The sequence below is a fragment of the Pygoscelis adeliae genome, unplaced genomic scaffold (assembly GCF_000699105.1).
Source record: "Pygoscelis adeliae isolate BGI_AS28 unplaced genomic scaffold, ASM69910v1 Scaffold63, whole genome shotgun sequence".
NCBI lineage: Eukaryota > Metazoa > Chordata > Aves > Sphenisciformes > Spheniscidae > Pygoscelis > Pygoscelis adeliae.
Genome location: NW_008824414.1, coordinates 615 through 19,949, shown reverse-complemented (window position 1 = coordinate 19,949; position 19,335 = coordinate 615). Strand labels below are relative to the sequence as shown.

Below are 19,335 nucleotides of genomic sequence, written 5' to 3'. Positions count from 1 at the left end.
ACTTGTTATGAGATACCTTTATCTCTGTAAGAGAATGGGCCACTGGATGAATTCTGTATCGTAGGAGATCAGGCCATTCAAAAGTATTCTGGGGACTTGCTTCAGCTATATCAATTCACAAAAATAATTGTTGTCGTATGGGCCTGCCTTTATTTGCAAAGTTAGCTCAGCAGGTTAGCGCAGCAGGAAAGATCTGAAATTGCAAAGAACCTGAGTAGCACTGAAGCATCTAGTTTTGTTGTCTTGAGCCATTAAAGCACTGCCTTAAAATCCTTGTATTGGCAGAAGTTAATGGAATTAAAGCCAGGCTTTCTTAATAACTAAAATTTTGTTACAAACAGTTACCATCAGTCACCAGGAAGGAAGCATTGGATTCTAGTCACAGCGTTAAGTTCAAAACCAAGTCCTGACCGGCAGTAATGGAACTGCTTTCATCAGTCATCCTTCCAAAAATTTTAATGTACTTTTGTTTTTGTCCCATCGAGTTTCTCATCCTTCCCATACGGATTTCATGTGATCAGAAGCTGTAGTCTTGATGCAAGTTTGGTCCAAAGGGTGGTGGTTTCTGTGGCTATCTTGGGTCAGCTCCCAGCCAGGAAGAGCTGCAAGCCAAGTACATAGCATTCTGCTCACAGCACACAGAGAACCACTATTAACTCTTGCGACTGCCACAGAGCTAGTCACTGATGTTACCTTGCTACTTTTCTGTTGTAATTATGTTTTGATATTAGAATGTTTTTACTATGGATCCTTTGTTTTTGTACACAGTTAATATTTTACATTCAAAGTGGGTTTTTTTTCCCCCTCCGCTTATGTAAGACATCTGAAAGCTTAGAAATTTTAGAGAGACTTCATTAAACTTGTATCTGGATAAGGAGATACTATCAGAGTTTGTATTCTTTGAGAAACCTGTTTTTTCTGTAGTCTTATTTCTTTCTGAAGTGATAGTAATCACAAATGTGAGGTTTGGGGTTTTGTTTTTTTTTTTTCAAAACCTGACTGTTTATAATCCTATCTTGTTCCATATTCCTGGAATTGTTTATTTTTGCTTTCTGCCTAAAAGAACTGGAAGGTTGCAAGCACTAAGGGGCAGGTTTGGCTCCTCTCCAGGAGCAGATGGAGTCAGCAGCCAAAAACTACAACTGTGGCAGTAGACCAGGAATATCATACAAGGCACGGACCCAGGAATGGTGATCCACCACAGCTGTATCTTCTCAAACATAATTGTTTGTGTATTTTCATTCAAAATTGTCATGTTTGACTAGGGATGGCGTCGTGGTTTAACCTCAGTCGGCAACTAAGCACCATGCAGCCGCTGGCTCAGTCCCCCCCACCCGGTGGGATGGGGGAGAGAATTGGAAAATGCACAAGTGAGAAAAACTCGTGGGTTGAGATAAAAACAGTTTAATAATTGAAATATAATAATAATAATGTGGTAATAATAATAATACACAAAGCAAGTGATGCACAGTACAATTGCTCACCACCTGCCGACCGATGCCCAGCCAGTCCCCGAGCAGCGGCCCCCCCGGCCAGCTTTCCCCAGTTTGTGTACTGAGCATGACGTCACATGGTATGGAATGTCCCTTTGGCCAGTTTGGCTGTGCCCCCTCCCAGCTTCTTGTGCACCTGCAGCCTTCTCAGTCGGTAGAGCATGGAAAACTAGAAAGTCCTTGGCCAGTGTAAGCACTACCTAGCAACAACTAAAACATCGGTGCCTTATCAGTTTTGTTCCCATCCTAAATCCAAAACACAGCATTGTACCAGCTACTAAGAAGGAAATTAACTCTATCCCTGCCGAAACCAGGACAGATGGTCAAGTAATGAGAGATCTGTGATTTTAACTTTGAAAATACCATTGAGTTAAATGGGCTCCTTATGAAATTATTTCTGATTTTTGTGGTTTTAGACTGTTTAAGAGCAATTATTCTGAAGCTCTTGGAAATGCCCATATTCTTGAAAAGCAGAAAATTAAACACCTGGTAACTGAAATTTGTTGCCAAATATGAGGCAAAGATTTTTAATGTGGATTCAACAAAATTTATATGGAATTGTATATAGCTGAACTTAACAGCAACTACATGTTCAGAGGGTTAAAAAAAAAAAATATCAAAATTAAGGTTGCAGAATTTCTGAGGTAACCCACCCCACTATCACCCAGGATTTCCACGTCTGGAAAGGGCTCTAGAGTATGGTAATGGACACCCTATCTTTTTCAGAAGCTGTTTTTCAGCTCCTGCTGACTTCTTAATTGTTCTGGCCGTTATGTGTGACTTAACTGCTCTTCACAAACTGACTTGATGTGAACTTTATCAGTATATGGGCAATGCATTGTTTTAGGAGCTTTCCCTTAATTACCCAGGGAAGAGGTGGGGGAAGCATACAGAGGATCAAGTCCTTAAAATACAGCAGGCTCTTTCGGAAGGCAAGATTCTTTTTCTGTAACAAAAGTTTCTATTTTTCATTCAAAATCAACAAAGATGTATTTTATTGATATTTAGAAAGACCTTTTTATTTGTTATTGAGTGGATAATAAATATGGAAAGATTGAGTGCAAAAGGGAAACTTCCGGAAAGTAGTAAATAACTGAATGGTAATTAAAATAGGAGACCTTTATCAGACTTCTAACAGCAACAATATACAATTAGAATGAAAAGTTGCTTTACTAAGCATTTCTATGTAGTGCTTATTAATATCAGTTTATGTGGTTAAAATAAATACTTTTAAATTCCTTTTAATTTTTCTTACATTAGTGAAATTACTCTTTCATTGAACTTTACAGTACTGTGCTTTTTTTAGTAATTAGTTCTCAAAAAATTTGTCAAAATAATCAAAAAATGAAGAATTTCTCCCCCCAAAAATAAAAAGAAAATACCTAGCAAAAAATATAATGGAATTTATTCAGGTGGGATGAGATAAAATTTACCTGTTCTGAACAGAAATATTCTTTCAGTGGAATAGGTATAGTGTGCTCCGTGAGAATGATTAGTGAATGTACTAGGTACCTTAGGTAGAAGCCTTTTTTGAGTCTTAACATCATTCCAAATACAGGAGGTAAATGAAACTTTGCTTCAAGTGTGTTCTAGCTATAATGTGTAAAAGTTGTTGCATTAACCTAAAAAATGGCAATGAGCAGACTTTCTGCATGTGAATATACCATTTGCTTAATACATGCATCTCATGTGTAGCACATGAGAATGCTACGTGAAGAACATGGAAAAACTTCATGTTTCCGTCTGTTGGGTCATTCCCACATTACATGCCTGTCATCGTTATTTTAATCACAGACACATCGTCAGCATCAGAAGATGAGGGCTCGTTACGTCGGCAAGGGCGGATCACCTCCACTCCGTTCCAGAGCCATTCCAACGTAGAGTCCTGGCTTAACCGGGTTATTCAGGGCTCCTCCACCTCATCCTCTGCATCCTCCACCTCATCTCATCCAGGAGGGAAACCTGCTGCTGCTTCCAATACTGCTACTGCCACCGCTGCTGCCACTGTGCTTGCAGATCTCATGGCACACACCCAGCTAGGTCAGTAAAGAACTGCCTGTGTGGTTGGAATAAAATCAAATTAAAAATCCCAAAGCAGGGCTAAACACAAAAGTCTTCACCAGAAGATACCTATAAATAGCCTTAAAATGTACAATCCACAGACCAGGTATGTATGATATATATGTATTTAATTTAAACCAGACCAGTTGTTCATGAGATCTGAACATGCATTCTTCTTGGTAAAACGCTTGATTTATCAAGAAACTAAGGTTCGATTTTTACTGGATTCAAAAGCAAAATTTCAAAGAGATCATATTTTTGGTGCATGCTTTTCGATCTGCACGTATTTACCCTAGATGATATCAGGTTATAGATTTTAAAGGTGACTCAGTTGGTAAACACCCAAAAGACTAGCAAAACATCCAGAATCTTTTGGAAAGTTATGATATCAGAGGTACTGACAAAGCTAGATTTCAAGCTGAAATGTGATTTTTTTTTTTTCCTTTAATTAAAATTTAGGTCATGAATAGTCCTTTATTGTGAAACTAGAGTGAAAATGTTAAAGTATTAGTAAGCCAAAATGTAAATGTGAGTTTTGTCTCAATCTCTGTAACGCTGAAGGTCCAGAACTTCAGGTTACTTTTTTGTCCTAAAATGCAGAGCACTAGTCTTGTGTTTTTGAAAGATTTGGTAGGGAGGGAGAAAGGCAGTCTCTTCCACCGACCGTGGAGATATTTTTTTTACAATGTTTTGTACACTATAGTGAAGACTGATAGTGGATTTATGTGCATGCAGCAGGTCTGCACTGATGTTAAACGATGAGAAAGGACCTAGAGGAGAAAAATTTTTTATTTCAAGTAATTTTTTTTTTCCCCAAAGTAATTCAGAAAAATGAATTTAAGCATGGTGTTTATATTTCACCTATGGGCTACAGCATGAAGTTCTTGTGCTTCTAGTAATATGCAATAGGTATCACGTATATCATTCCTGGACGTTTCAGGTTTTGGCAGTTTTAGTGCTCTACTTACTTACCTGACTGTTTATCTGTGACTGCCTACATGCACTATACAGACAGTTTTTTTTAATTCGTTATAGAGAACAGGTTAGGTCAGATGAGGAAAACGCATTGAAATGCTTTAGATTTAAACTGAGTATACAAGCTTCTGTATATGAGATGTCAATTAACATGATAATTTAAGGCATAAATACATTTCGCAAATACCCATTCATTTAGCTGGTCTAGCTGTTACGATCAAATTTTGTTGAAAGCCCAATCACATATCCTTTAGCCTTCCCTGTTTAGATCATACAAACAGTTCACAGTTCTCTTAGGCGTGAGGCAGCTATTCGTGAGAGGGTTGATTCTCCATTCTTTGCTGGTTTGCTCTCTGAGTTCCTTCTGCCTTATACTAAGTTTGGGGCATCAGCCTTGGTTTATAGTAGCTATGGGCTTCAAAATGCAACCAATGCTTGTAGTTTGTGACTGGGAGTTTTACTTCTTCAGGGAAGCAGCACATTCTGAAACAGGGAAAGGAATACGAACAAGCTAGAGGCTCTCCAAAAGAGGATCCTCTGGATCTTCTGTGTGGCTTAGGTACTGACAGAAACAGGGATTGACTCATTTTGCTGTGATTGACACCCCAATTTTCACAGTGCAGGCAGTTTTCTGCAAGTGGAGCTCTGATGGAAAGAGGTAGTAGTTTGCTTTGTGTTCTGGAAGGCTCTTTAGATGTCAGAAGGTCTGGGAAGGGTTATATCTGTGTCTTTCCTACTTGCTTTTGCTCCCTCCTCTATTTGTATGGGGATCTCTTTATTGCAGAAGCCAAGTATGGAGAGGAATTCTGATATCTAACCTTTTACAAGGCAAAACATTTTTCTCCAAGCCTGCTTAGTGCTGTTGCCTTAGAAAGCTCCTGCATGCTGAAATGTTGGGTTTTGTTTTGCGTCTTACAAAGTTACGGGCAGCATTTGGCTTTGTTCATTTTTCTGCACTTCGTCAGTACTTCATCCATAAACATAGTTAGAAAGGTTTGCCTCTTTGATTAACTTTTGTGGCTTTATTGCTAGTGAAATTTTTCCTGTTTGTACAAAATTTATAATAAGAAATTTGCAATTTTTTTTTTTTTTTTTACTTAGTGGATGTAAGCAAGATGGAATATGTCTGTGCCTTGCTTTAAGGGCATTCTGGATTTCACATTATGGATGTATAGGAATCATGTTTAACTCCTTAAAATTAACAAATAAACTTGGAAGCTAGCCATAATTGTAAGTGTGATTGATGAAATTCTTAATATAGCTGTAAAAACTTGCAAGATTGCAAAATGTAACACAGCATCCTGTTATGTCTAATATCTCAAGCCATATAAATACATATCAAATTTCACAACTGACTTCTTAAGACCTTTCCATCAGGACTATTTAATCATCAAAATTGTATGCAAAATCAAGGCCTTTTAAACAGTTCAAAGTCCAGCATTTAAGTAGCTAGATGTTGGACTGCATGCAGTGGAGTAGTTTGAAATTTCATTAATGGGGAATAAATATGCAATTATAGTATCTATCAGGAAGGAAGCTCAGAGATCATTAAGACCTGATCTACTAAAAATGTTTAGAAAGGTAAAATTTCCAGTGCCTTTGACAAAAAATTAAATGTTCTTTGCATAAGAATAATCTTCCTCATTTCTGAAATGCTTGCCATATTCCATCAATTTTCATTTCTAGCTTGGTAACATTCATGCATGTCCAATAACAATTCAGTTGTGACATTTTTCATGTCAAAATAATTCATCAGCAAGTTTGACTATAGTCTCCTTTGCTCACAAGAATATGAAAACTTACTCAGTTCTTACATTGCAAACTTTTTTGGTTATCAATAAATAATAGTATACTTTCACAAAGGACCCCTTTGATTTGTCCTAGAGCATAAAAGAAGAGGGTTTTTTATTTTCTTGGTTAATGTGCTGACATCAGCAATATAAAAGGTATCTTAGATATTTTAAATACTATACCTTACTAAAATATTCTGTATTTTGACTATGTACTGAATAACTATTCATAATTTTGATATGTTGGAAAATTTAAATTTAGCAGATGGTTCCCTTGCAGCTCATCTTCTCCAGCTTGCATTTTTAATGATGAGATCATACTAAATTCCCAAGCAATAGACTGCAGTGTTGGAAGTGCAAGGTTACAGTATTTAATAAAGTCAGATAGGAATATGCATTATTTTTAAGCTGTTTGTCTTTCACCTATAAAAGCAAGGACAACATCTGCAAGTTGTTTTGGGGGCTTTTTTTCTTCTAGTGTAATACTTTCTTTAAAATGAATAAGGCTAGCAGTGTGCCTAGGTTTTTTTTTTCAAGGTCACCATCTCATGTAGAGATGGTGTAGCTCTTGTAGAGTAACTGGAAAAATAGATTACCATGGTATTTGACCCACTATCTATTTATTGAAAGACTTAAAAGTACAATTCCTTTTCTTAAGGGGAAGCAGGGTTATAAGAGTAGGTGTTTTGAACTGCTGTGCCTCTGTAAGCAGTTTTACAGGAGCTGTGAGAGTGAAGTGTGTTAGAAACAGTTTATTGAAGAGGAAACGCAAGAATGAGGTAGTGGCTTGTGGATCCTATTTTATGTTCTGGCTGGGTTGGTGCACTCCTTTTTGTTTTATTGTTCCAACACAATTTAATAAACTTCTTTTAAATGTCCATTTTGATTGGTTTCCTAGAGAAAAAACAATCATACACAGCCATCTCTAGGTCTAACCTGACTTCCTGCTAGGTAGGGACTTTTCTAAAATGTTTAAGTCTTCACCCTGAGATTCTTCCTTAGAGACTACTTTTTGTCCGATACCTAGCTTTTAATTTTCTGTATCATAATCCCATATGTTCTTTCTTGGGCCACTGCTCTCTTGCATTTATCTCTGTCTTCTAATCAATAATGGAAAAGTACTTCAGTCTAAATCCAATTAACTTTATTCCTGAGGTCACAAGTCTGTTCAGACCTTTTTTTTTTTTGACTACTTAACACTTCTCTTTCTCTGCTTTGCCACAGTATCTCTAGGTGATACAGACTAATTTCATGGATTCTTATGGGCGTATTTTAATAAAAAGCCTAAATAATTAATTAAGCTAATGTGATTTTTATCTGAGCATAAATCCTGAAAATTGAACTTCCTTCTACATGCATAGAAAGAATTTTGCCTTTGCAAGGCAGAATTAGGAGGGAGAGTCAGTTCTCTTCTGTATGTAAGATGAAATAGCTGTGGACAGCAGAGAAGTTGTTGATAAGGACCCCGCCATTTCCCTTCTATGGTGAGGGACATAGAGCCAAGTTTCACGCAAATCAGAGATGCTTGTAAGGTATGTGAATGCTGTAGATTAGCACCTCCATATATAGCTATTTTTTGTGCTTGTTTTCAGTTGGGAATGATTGTTAATGGGTTTTTTGTTTCTTTTCTGAGCATTCTCATTTTTTCTGTGATTTCTCTGACCTGTTCCCAAGTACACAGCTCTTCCATAAATGTTCCCAAATAGCTTCTTCTATATATTATTTTCTGAGCATCTGATTGCAGAGCTTTTGTATTTCAAATATCTGCCTCATGCATGTGGGTAGAAGATTGCTTTTTCCGAACAGGAATATGCATGGTAAAACCTGCATCCATTCAGCATTTCAGCTTCTGTACTTTATGCATGGCTTCTGACCCATACATGTGCCAAGTCTCATAGTGTGTGTCAGTCTCTCTTGTCCTTTCTCTTGATTGTTATATTTGTACCTATGTGTACATCACTTCGAGAGTACATTTTGAGTCACCTTAATGTTTAGTGGTAACAACTTCATCTATAGGAATGCCATTTTGGGGCCTTCCACTGATGAATCCACACTGTAGGTACATCCCTAATTGTAGTTCTTGCTGGTGTATTTAAGGAGTAGAAACGTTAGACGTTGATAATCACTGCAGGGTTTGTCAGTTGAGAAGTATGGACTTGTGGGCTAATACTGCAGTACGGGAACCAGGTACATTTGGCTCTGTGTCCTTTTCTGCGATTACTTTGTATGCTGCATGAAGTCCATGTTGTGGGACTTTGGTAAAGCTAAGGAAAAAAAAAACCCAGCCAAAAAGCAACTCAGAAAGTATATGGAACACAGTAAGAGTGTTTCAATTCACTCTGAATACATGGGCTTTCTATACGCCCTGTAAAGTGGTTATACAGATCAGCTTTACCCATAGTTGTCACCTTTTCTTGTTACTGGTTCTAACTTGGGCATTTGTCAGAGAGATGAAGTGATACTTTGTCCTTTGTGTACCTTACCCACAGGAGAGGAATTTGTGGTCCTTGCTTAGTACCCAGCAAGGCAGGTCTCTGCAATACAAAAATCGGCATTGCAGTGATGATGTTGGAAAGTATGGGAATGCATTTAATTTTTTCTTCTGGTGATCCCTCTAAAGCCACTTAGAGCTGTGCTGGTGGCTTGTATGTCAGCTCTGGAAATCTGTGAACAGAGCTACAACACTTGTTATCTTAGTGCTGCTAATCACTTCCTCAGAATGGGTGGGGTAATACATGTATTCCACAGCACTGCCTAGGTCTCCCTATGCTTTGAGTTCTTTCTGCAGAATTTGTGGCATGCTGAGGTCCTTCAAGGGGTATCACTGCAGAGCTGCAGTGTGTTCATAAGCTCTTTCCTGTTGCACTCCTATTTTTACTCATTAGGATTCTGAATATTTCAGGCCTCCAATTCTTGTTTTTCCTTGTTTGAACACTTCTCCCAGATACTGCCATTTCCTAACCTGTGATTCCATTCAAAACTGTTCCATAATCGAGGTCACAATTTTGGAATGACGATATTCCCTAAGCATTGTTCTGCAGCACAGAAACATGGTGCAGTTCCAAGCAAATCAGGCTTTTGCCTCAATGTTGTTAGAAGGTGGTTCTCAAGCCCCTGTGAGTATGTGAGGATTTGAGAAATGCCCTGCTTTCTCTATGTAAATATATATTATAAAACATTTAAGTATTTATTGCTTGTAGCGCACACCATTAAAAGGAAAGTGTGTCATGACCGGCCACAAATGACCACCTCATGCCTCAGAAAACCCTGTGCTAAATTTATCCGTTGTGAGCAGTGTGTGTATAATGTTGACATCTACACCACAGATTTTTTGAGTGTTACAGGCATTCCAGCTGTTCTTATTGATAGACGCCCCAGTGAAGAGTATACTGTGTCTGTACCACAACATAAACAGAAAGCTTTTACTTACAGTGTTGTTGCAAGACTGTTAAAAACAGGTGGTAAGAAAAGCTGTTAAAGGAAAACCATGACTGGTCTTACAAACTGCAGGTGACAATTTTTTAAGTCAGCAGTTACCTTCCTCTGAGGAGTGTCTCATCTCTCTATGTCCATCCTCAAGATGTGTTCAGACCTGAGTGCACTGTCTTTGTTCTGTGTTTCTCAGCAAAAGTCTTCCTCTTATAGCCTGCAGAATGTAGATAAGTGCTTCATGTTATCCTGGGGCAAAAGTTCCCTTCTTTTAAACCTTATGCTTTTGTCCCTTTCTCTTCCTATGGGACTTAGACTAGTCATTCCAGTTTTGTGGTGAGACTTTGGGTGCCTGTATTTCTTCTGCGAGATAGGCTTTCTTTGTAGACTTGTGCTGCTTACTCGTAATGAATCTCCTTGCTTTCATCTTGGAGTGACCCACCACTCTATTTGTCAGAATTTGTTTGGATGCCTTTGAAAGTTGGAATAGCTCCTCTCCACCCTGGAGAGACATGGTGGTTCCTTTCATGATTCCTCTTGTATCTAGATTTTGGTTACAGTTTGATTAGAGAAATCAGAGCTTTGTTAAAAACACATGGGAGAAAAAAGCAAGAATGCTGTAAGAAGCAACTTTGGATATATTGATTCTTAAGATGACTGATGAGCTCCTATGTCCATCTTCCATTTCTACAGATAACCTCTCTGCACCTCCAGATGTAACCACTGGCCTGGTGGAACATTTACATCATGAGCGTCCACAGGTAGCATCAGTGCGAGGAGTTCCCAGAGGCTACAACAGCAGCATTTTGGAAACTGCAGATGGTGATTGTATTATAAACCTCCTACCTTTCAATCTATGTCCCTTTTTCTTAATAAGCAAATGCATAAGAGAGCTTGACACCCATTGTGTGCTATGTGCCTGCCCCCTCCAAAGCTTTGCAGTAGTATGGTGTATCTGTCAGTCTACCACAGGAGAGGAAACTGTACTGCGTTTCCCGTGTTCTGCTGGTGGGAGCCATGTCCCCATTTCTGTATATTTCTATACTAAAAGTCAATGTAAGCCCTTTAGTCTCACGTTTTGATTTTATATTGCCTCAGAGGTTTAAATTTCAATAAATATAAATAAACATACACATTTATATTTAATTTAAAAAAAAAATCACACATACAAATGAAAATCAGCATTCGACATGGTTTTGTGTTGTTATTTTTTGCTAGCCCTGTAAAATATTGAAAGATTCAGTTATTTTTTCCAAGCATTCTCAGACTTTCAGATCTGAATAAATGTTAAGATATAGCAAATACCTAGACTCTTGAAGAAAAGAACATTCTTCAGGCTTGTATTGGAATCTCATGAACGAGTCAGCAGTTTGAAAAGCTACATTGAAGTGTGAGAAGGTGTATGCATCAGCCAGGTAGCTAGGGAACATTGTTTTAAAACAAATAAATCCATGGTTTAAACTGTTCCTGATTAAAGCTGTTCTTTTCCAAACAAGCTGCTCATCTTGAATGACTCTTCCACCTGAAAGCTCTGCTGAGCTTAGAGTGATGTTGTCAGCAATGTGGCAGCATGTGTTTTAGTGTATGTTTTTATTACTTACCATATATTAATATCTTTTCTGTTTGGCAGGTGTACCAGTGAATAGCAGAGTGTCCTCTAAAATCCAGCAGCTTCTAAATACCTTGAAAAGACCAAAGCGCCCACCTTTGAAAGAGTTTTTTGTTGATGATTTTGAAGAACTGCTAGAAGGTTAATTTTCTTTCAAATACATTTTTTACTCTGTGTAAGTGGTTCATGAAAGAACTGATGCATCTTAGCAAGTGTTTTCTTTTTCTCTTCCCAATAGAAAACAAATTGTGGTGGAGTTGTTTCATTTGAGAGAGAAAGGTCATATGCTATCACAAGTGAAACATAATCTTCAACTCAACCCTCCTACTCAGTGTACTTGTTCTCTGCCCTTCTCCCTCACTTTGGTAACTCTTCTGATTCAGCCCAATTTGGACCAGTGTGATGAGCTAGTGAATACTAAAGACAGTGATTTACAGATATTTGGAGAAATCCTATTCACATCTTTGTCAAGAACTTCACTGGTGCGTCCAGAAATTGTCATGTTTGGTGATGGTCCCACCATCACTTTTTGCCTCAGAGATTCTAAACTCTGCCCTGTGGTAATCAGCAAATTTATAGAGGGTACTCTTTGGAGTAAGTCAGGGCATAACCTAAGTGTAACTGATGGTGCAGTGGACCTCTGGAAGGTTCTGACCAACCTCCTGTTCAAATCAGGTCTGACTAGATCAGGCAGCTCAGGGCCATGTCCAGTCCAGTTCTGAGCATCTCCAAACATGGAGATTCCATGACCTCTCTGGCCACTTGCATTCAGCTGCTTGTCTACAAGCAGACCCACATCCTGCTCTGAAAAGTTGCTTGGTGGCTGCCCAGTGCCCAAATATAGTTAGATGGAAAAAGTTACTTGCTAGTAACTGGAATTTATTATGATAATATTGTTTGCATGCATGTTAATATCCTCTTCTTGAAATCCAGAAACTTTCATTATTTTAGAGGTTCAGAGGAATTAAATGCATTGAGTGCACTGTGCAATATGTCTTGTCTGTGCACTACATGAAAGGATAGTGCTTGTACATGCTCTGCAGATATTGCTCAGCTAAAAAACACTATTTTCTTCTCTGCATGCATGTGTCCAGGCAGAAGGAAAAGCATCTCAAACAAATGTAGAAGTTGCTAGCAATACGTAGCTGCCTTTAAAACCAGCTGCATCCGCTAATTTTGGAGAACGATTTTTGTTCTGTTCTCTTAGTCTTAAAGATTAAATGAAAATTTTGTTCTCTGTGACATTTTTGAGCAGCTGCTGCTAGGTTCCATGTACTATTTGTTTGATACTTTAAGATGTGAAGTGATTGTGGTTCTAGTCTTTTGCTGAGGATTTTTTCAGGCAAACTTTCATTGAGGTGCATGTATGTCATTGTGGAGAGCAGAGAGCATCTCTTTGAGCTGTTAATTTTAGTTATTGCATAGATTGAGTGTTACCTAAATCCAACTATGACTTTGTTTTGCTAACTAAGATCAAGATACTTCACCTTCTTGAGCAGTTTGGGGCAAGATTTTAACAGCAGGCTACTCAGAGAGCAAATGGCATACAAACCCTGCAATGTTCGACAGTTGAGAGAGACGATCCGGAAATTTAAAAAAAAAAATGTTCTTTGATGTTGTGGTTTAAACTCGGTTGGCAACTGAATACCACACAGCCACTCGCTCGCTCCTCCCCCCCGCCCCCTGGTGGGATGGGGGAGAGAATTGGAAAACGCACAAGTGAGGAAAAACTCGTGGGTTGAGATAAAAACAGTTTAATAATTGAAATATAATAATAATAATGTAGTAATAATAATAATACACAAAGCAAGTGATGCACAGTACAATTGCTCACCACCTGCTGACCGATGCCCAGCCAGTCCCCGAGCAGCGGCCCCCCCGGCCAGCTTTCCCCAGTTTATGTACTGAGCATGACGTCACATGGTATGGAATGTCCCTTTGGCCAGTTTGGCTGTGCCCCCTCCCAGCTTCTTGTGCACCTGCAGCCTTCTCAGTCGGTAGAGCATGGAAAACTAGAAAGTCCTTGGCTAGTGTAAGCACTGCTTAGCAACAACTAAAACATTGGTGTGTCATCAACATTGTTCTCATCCTAAATCCAAAACACAGCACTGTACCAGCTACTAAGAGGGAAATTAACTCTATCCCTGCCGAAACCAGGACATGTGAGCAGTACAGTTTTAGTTGTAGATAATTCATACCAGGAGTATTTCATCTGGCCTTTTTTTAATATATATTGTTACAGAAGCACAGTGTCAGTCTTCATCACCTGTTGAGAATTTGGTGCAGCAAAAATAAATGTTCAATTGTCACTGAAGCCATTCTCTCTGACAACGCTTCTTGACTTGGTGTAGGCTTTCATTTAAATAGATGTGCAGAACAAACAGCAGAATTTCCAAAGTAGAGAAAAAGAGTGAACTAGGGTTTCAAATTCTGTTCCTGTGGCCAGGTCCTTTGAATAATGTGGAATCAGAACTCCAAAGTGATGGTAATTATTTTTTGTGAAGCCAACAGGTGATTAGCATAGCATCATCATAAAGCAGAGGAGAAGTAATGATAGCTGTGAGGAAGAGGAAGGTGAGAACGGTTCGTAGAATAGTCTATTAAGTGTAACTTGCACACTTTGTAAGGATTGACATTTGCCATTTTACTGTGCTCTGTTTCAGTGCAACAGCCTGACCCAAATCAACCAAAGCCTGAAGGAAATCAAATGAATGTACTTAAAGGTGAACCCTTAGGCGTGGTAACCAACTGGCCACCTTCTCTGCTGGCTGCCCTGCAGCGCTGGGGAACTACCCAGCCGAAAGCCCCTTGCCTGACTGCCTTGGATACGACTGGGAAAGCTATTTATACGCTTACCTACGGTAGGTATTTGTGATAACTGTAAGAAAGAATTAGGCGTTCATTGTAGAATGAACAACTTGCTTTACGTAAGGCGGACTGACTGTGCTCATGACAGATACTTTGAGATTGCTATTCGAATGCAAACTATGAATTCGTTGTATATGAAAAATATTTTTAAGAAAGTTAATGAAGGGAAAATGTATATGGTATTGATTCTTTACAAGTGGCTATTTGTAAATTTCAAACAGTTGTGGGTTTTTTGCTTGAAAGAACACTAAAAATAGCCTGGTGTAAAATAGGAGGAAGAAACAGATGACTAATAATGCACTCTTCAGATTCACAGAGTAGATATTAAATTTTAGCATGTTCTTGCATATCCTTATGGAGGAGACTTGTACTTCAGGAAGATATTAAGGATGTTATTGTGGGAAGTGAAGTTTGCCTATATCAGTGAGCTAGAAGTATTACAGTAATTGCATTTTTTTTGGAAGATAATTGTGTCCCCCCAGAACAGTTGAACTGCAGCATTTCATTGTATAGTATGTTAGAATGTTAAAATTTTGTGTTTGCATTCTTGCAGATGAAGTATGCTTACAGGAAATGTAATTGAGCAGCTGCATTAGTTTCATTACTTTGCAGTGGAGCTTTGAGAATTGTTTAGAATATCATGTTTAGTTTTACGTTTAAAAATGAAAAGAAAAGAAAACCTAAAAATAGAAGCCAAACTCTAAATTGTACTTGGACTTTCTGCCAACTGCACTGAATGGCCAGTTCTATAAAGAACTGTTGTGGTACTTGAGTCCTGTGTAACTTTTTTTATACAACTGGAAATTACACAGAAAAAAACCTATTGAATTGAAGAAGTTTGAGACTGACAAACACAAAATAGCTGATGATTGCTACATGGTCTGAAGGGATTGAGTGTGGATGTCAGTCCATGATAAAGACCCTGTACTAGAAAGCTGAGTTCCGGACGCATGCTGTTTGCCACGGCATGCTTCTTTGGGGGGTTCTTGCTTTGATTTACCATTTACAGTGGAAGGGTTTTGCTGCTGCTCAGTTTTTTTATAAACAGGTTTTTTTATCAAAACGCTGCTTCTTTTTGGAGGCTACAAGTTAAAAACTGATTTTTATATTGTGTCAAATAAGTAGTTAGATTGTTGTATTTAATAGCTTGGAATAACTTTTTGTTCTGAATTATTGAGAGCTGTGTAGATGACTACTCAGCACTGAACTGGCATTTCACAGAGCTAGATATTGTGGCATTTATTTCTACCCTTTGTTTCTTAAATTTCAGTTAACTTTTTGTCTACTTCAGGATTTTTCTTTTTATGCAAAACAGTTTTCTTTCTCTAAGAGTCCTTAGGAAGGAGTCTTGTGAAGTGACTTTTGGAAATGCAGTTAGGTTGTATCAACTAGACTACGTGTGTGTGTGTGCACATACACTGATACACTGGAAGAACTCAGTAGGTTTGTGAGGTGGGGTTGCTTTCACAGCAGCAATGTTCACTTTTCCCCAATTATTTGCTCATGTGCCTGTTGATCCTGTTCTAATACAACCGACTTGCCTAGTGCATATATAAGGCACTGAGATTTGCCAATTAAATGTTAAAATTTTAGTCTCTATTTTTTAATTTCTGTATTGTCTTTTTTTTCTTTTAGGCAAGCTGTGGAGCCGAAGCTTGAAGTTAGCATATACCCTGCTAAACAAGCTGACCACTAAGAATGAACCACTGCTGAAGCCTGGAGACCGGGTAGACGACTACTTCTTGTCTCTATAGATAAAATAGACAGTGAAGAACAGCTTTAGCTAAATAAAGCCTTGTAATACTGTGACTTGTAATAGTACATTATCACAACATTTAGTATTTCTGTTCCTAGTTTAAATATGAACCTGAACATTGTTGTGGAGATCTTTTTCCACAAATTAAAAAGCAGCCCTTCCCCTGCCACCCCCCAACAATGACAAAAAACATTTCTTGTTATTTTAATGTATTTTTGTAGGTAGCTCTCGTATTTCCTAATAGTGATCCAGTTATGTTTATGGTGGCATTTTATGGATGTCTCCTGGCGGAACTTATTCCTGTCCCAATAGAAGTTCCACTAACAAGAAAGGTAGGCAAATACATTCAACATCTTTATGGTTTCGTAAATAAATAAAGTGGGTGGGTGTCTAAATCCTGTAGTCCTTATATGGACCCCTCAGAGCCTGCACTTCTGAAAGCAGTATGGTGCATCAGCTGAAATACTCAGTACACATTATATGCTTGGAAAGTGTTTAATATTCAGTTAGGGAGGCGGGGAAATAGTATGAAGCTAATAAGTTAACTATTTTAGGGTATGTAACTGTAGAAATTATTTTAATTCATTATTTTTTTAAAAGATGTGTGAAAGTATTTCTCAAAATATAACACAGAAATGCTGTCTTTTCAGCTCTCACGCTAAGTAATGAGAGCATAAGCAGGTAGAGACACCATAGTTACTAGAAATATCTGTATAATCCCACACACATTGAGATTATTAGGGAAGAGCTGAAAAGCTACAGGCTCTGCTCTTCAGTGCCTCAGGACTCAGAAACAGCATCAAACCAGCTCTCTGTTTTACCAGAACTTATAAACATCCCTCTGGGGTTGGAGAGGGATGCACAACCATTGCTTTTGACACTACTTTGCTACCATTGCTTGCTAGATCTACTGCCAAATCTAATTTAGTTGGCGCTAAGCAAAACTAAGCCTTTTGAGCATAGACTTCAGTCTTTTGTCTTCCATAAAAGGTCTTATGGGCTAGCAGTTTTTTTTTTCCTGTGATATAAATTGGCTTAATATTTTCTAAACATGGAAAAGTTACAGTAAACTGTACAAAAGCTTCATTATTTGTAAGTTTGCTATAACATGGTTTCTCTGTAGGATGCTGGCAGCCAGCAGATTGGATTTCTTTTGGGCAGCTGTGGAGTAACCCTAGCTTTAACCACTGATGCCTGTCAAAAAGGCCTTCCTAAAGCTCAGACTGGCGAGGTGGTTACATTCAAAGGTATGTTTTTAAGCTACTCAAATTTCTTTATAGGATAAAGAGCAGGTATATCCATTGTTGCTATTAAACAATAATCTTGGAGTTTGCTTGCGTGCTTCTAGCTTACCTATAAAGAACTGCCTTAATTGTCAAGACAGTACTTAGTGCTGCTTTTTCCTGTCAGGGGAGTGATGCTGCAGCTTTTGCTTGCCTCCTGTTGTTATCCCTGAACACTGAGGGGAAAAAAACTGATTTTTGGAACTGTAATGACAGTAACTTTTCTTTTTCTTTGAAGGCTGGCCTCGTCTCATTTGGTTTGTGATTGATGGGAAGCATCTGGCAAAACCAACTAAGGACTGGCATCCGCAAGTACGGGATGCCAGTGCTGAGATTGCTTATATTGAGGTGATCCAGTATAATACACCTAACTTACAGTTACTCTGTTGTATTTTATGTCACACCACGTTTTCGTCCTTTAATCTCTTGATGCAATAAAAGAGATAACTTTGTGGAACAAGAATGTTTCCCTCAAGGTTGCCAGGCAAACTGTCATTTGAGTGGTTGTGTTGAATCAGATTGAAGATTGGGGATAATTGGCATTTTTGGATCCCTGAGACAATTTGTTTAATTGGGGTAGAGAAACAGTCAAATTTCATACGATATTAGTGTATTCTCTGAACATAAATGTATCTTTTACACTAGCTTTTTGAAAAAAAAAGCTCGCTTCGTTTTTATAATAAAATATCCTTTTCATTCAGTGCTGTAAATTTTCTAGATTTTGTGGTTAATCTAATGCTTGTGTAAACTTTCTCTTTTCAGTACAAAACAAGTAAAGAGGGCAGCACAGTGGGCATTACTATATCTCATGCTTCCATGCTGGCACACTGTCACGCATTGACTCAGGCATGTGGTTATTCAGAAGGTAAGTTAGATAGATACAACTTTAAAATGATACTCATAGCTTTGAATATTCTGACAATTTATGTTGCAAAATCATGTTTACTGTCTTAAAAGAACTTTAGATAAGCAATAGTAGCTTTAAGTGCAAAGGGAAAGACAAATTTCCTTATTTATAATTGGTGTGATATGTGAAGGAAAGTAAGAAGCCACTTGTGAAATCATAATCAATGTGTATTAATTTTTTTTTTTAAACCTAAGATCCTTATTGATTTTATTCAAGGGTTTGGATTTTTCGATCTTCATAAATTTGTTAGTCAGTGGTAAGAGCTATACTGATTTTTCATCCTCTTGAAAACAACTTTGCTACGAATCTGTTTTGCCCTCCCTAATGCCTTTTGAACACACTGGCCACTTTATGAAGTCATAAGGGGGCCAGTTTGAGATGCCCATGTGCAGAATTAGAGGAGCCCTCCCAGCAGAAATTGAGGGAGCTTTCTTAGACTGATCCTAGAGGCCATTTGGGTAGCTTGGATCTCTCCGAAGAGTTTTGGATGCTGCCTGTTTCAGCTGTAGCTGCTCTAACAGTGCAGGCTGGTGTGCCATGCAGACAGGCTGGTGTCAGTTATGCAGCTTCTTGTCTCTCGGGAGAAAGAGTTGCGATTATTGACCAAAGGGAAGGCCTTTTGAAGTCTTTACTTGAAACCCAACAACGACTAGGTGAGATGTAATATGCCTCATAGTCCTTACAACTCTTCTATTTTGTGATTCCTAGGAGTGTGACACTTGACCTCTGAAAGAGAGGCTTGATCAAGAAAGTCTGATAGTTACCATATTAAAAAACACCCCGACTTGCTTGGCTTTACTGCTCTTGCACATTTGATGGCCTGCCTGCCTAGATCACAAAGTTAAAAGTCCTACTGCAAGTCATCTGGTCCAATTACTTGAACTAGGTCTGTGATTCTAGATAGCGCATTTGAGGGCGTGAGCAGATTGCTAACAGTTGCTAACTGTCCTCTCTTGCACTTCCTTTTCCCCCTTCCTCCTTTGGGCAATTGGTTTACACCTGTAGTGCTCCAAAGACCACATAAGTAGTATGATAGGGTAAAAGCCGTTTTCGCAGTCAGATATCTGTACTCTTTTTACTTACCATCAAAGAGGACCCTTTCCCATTTCCATTTCAGGACACCTTCCCATCACAGCTGCCAACTACAAGAACTGTGCTGGGAGA

The 19,335-nt window shown here is 38.4% G+C and overlaps 1 protein-coding gene across 1 annotated transcript in view; it reads left to right on the top strand.

The window, feature by feature from the left end:
• LOC103914210 (disco-interacting protein 2 homolog A-like) overlaps positions 1–18,129 on the top strand; it is a gene marked incomplete at its 3' end in the record, with an annotated part of 90,732 nt that extends 72,603 nt beyond the window's left edge. Inside the window, exons 5-13 of the mRNA XM_009320826.1 lie at positions 3,288–3,533; positions 10,442–10,570; positions 11,379–11,498; positions 14,021–14,218; positions 15,861–15,952; positions 16,203–16,313; positions 17,105–17,228; positions 17,503–17,612; positions 18,027–18,129. Of these exons, the coding sequence (XP_009319101.1) occupies positions 3,288–3,533; positions 10,442–10,570; positions 11,379–11,498; positions 14,021–14,218; positions 15,861–15,952; positions 16,203–16,313; positions 17,105–17,228; positions 17,503–17,612; positions 18,027–18,129 (1,233 nt within the window). The remainder of the gene's footprint in view (positions 1–3,287; positions 3,534–10,441; positions 10,571–11,378; positions 11,499–14,020; positions 14,219–15,860; positions 15,953–16,202; positions 16,314–17,104; positions 17,229–17,502; positions 17,613–18,026) is intronic.
• Positions 18,130–19,335: the final 1,206 nt, after the last annotated feature.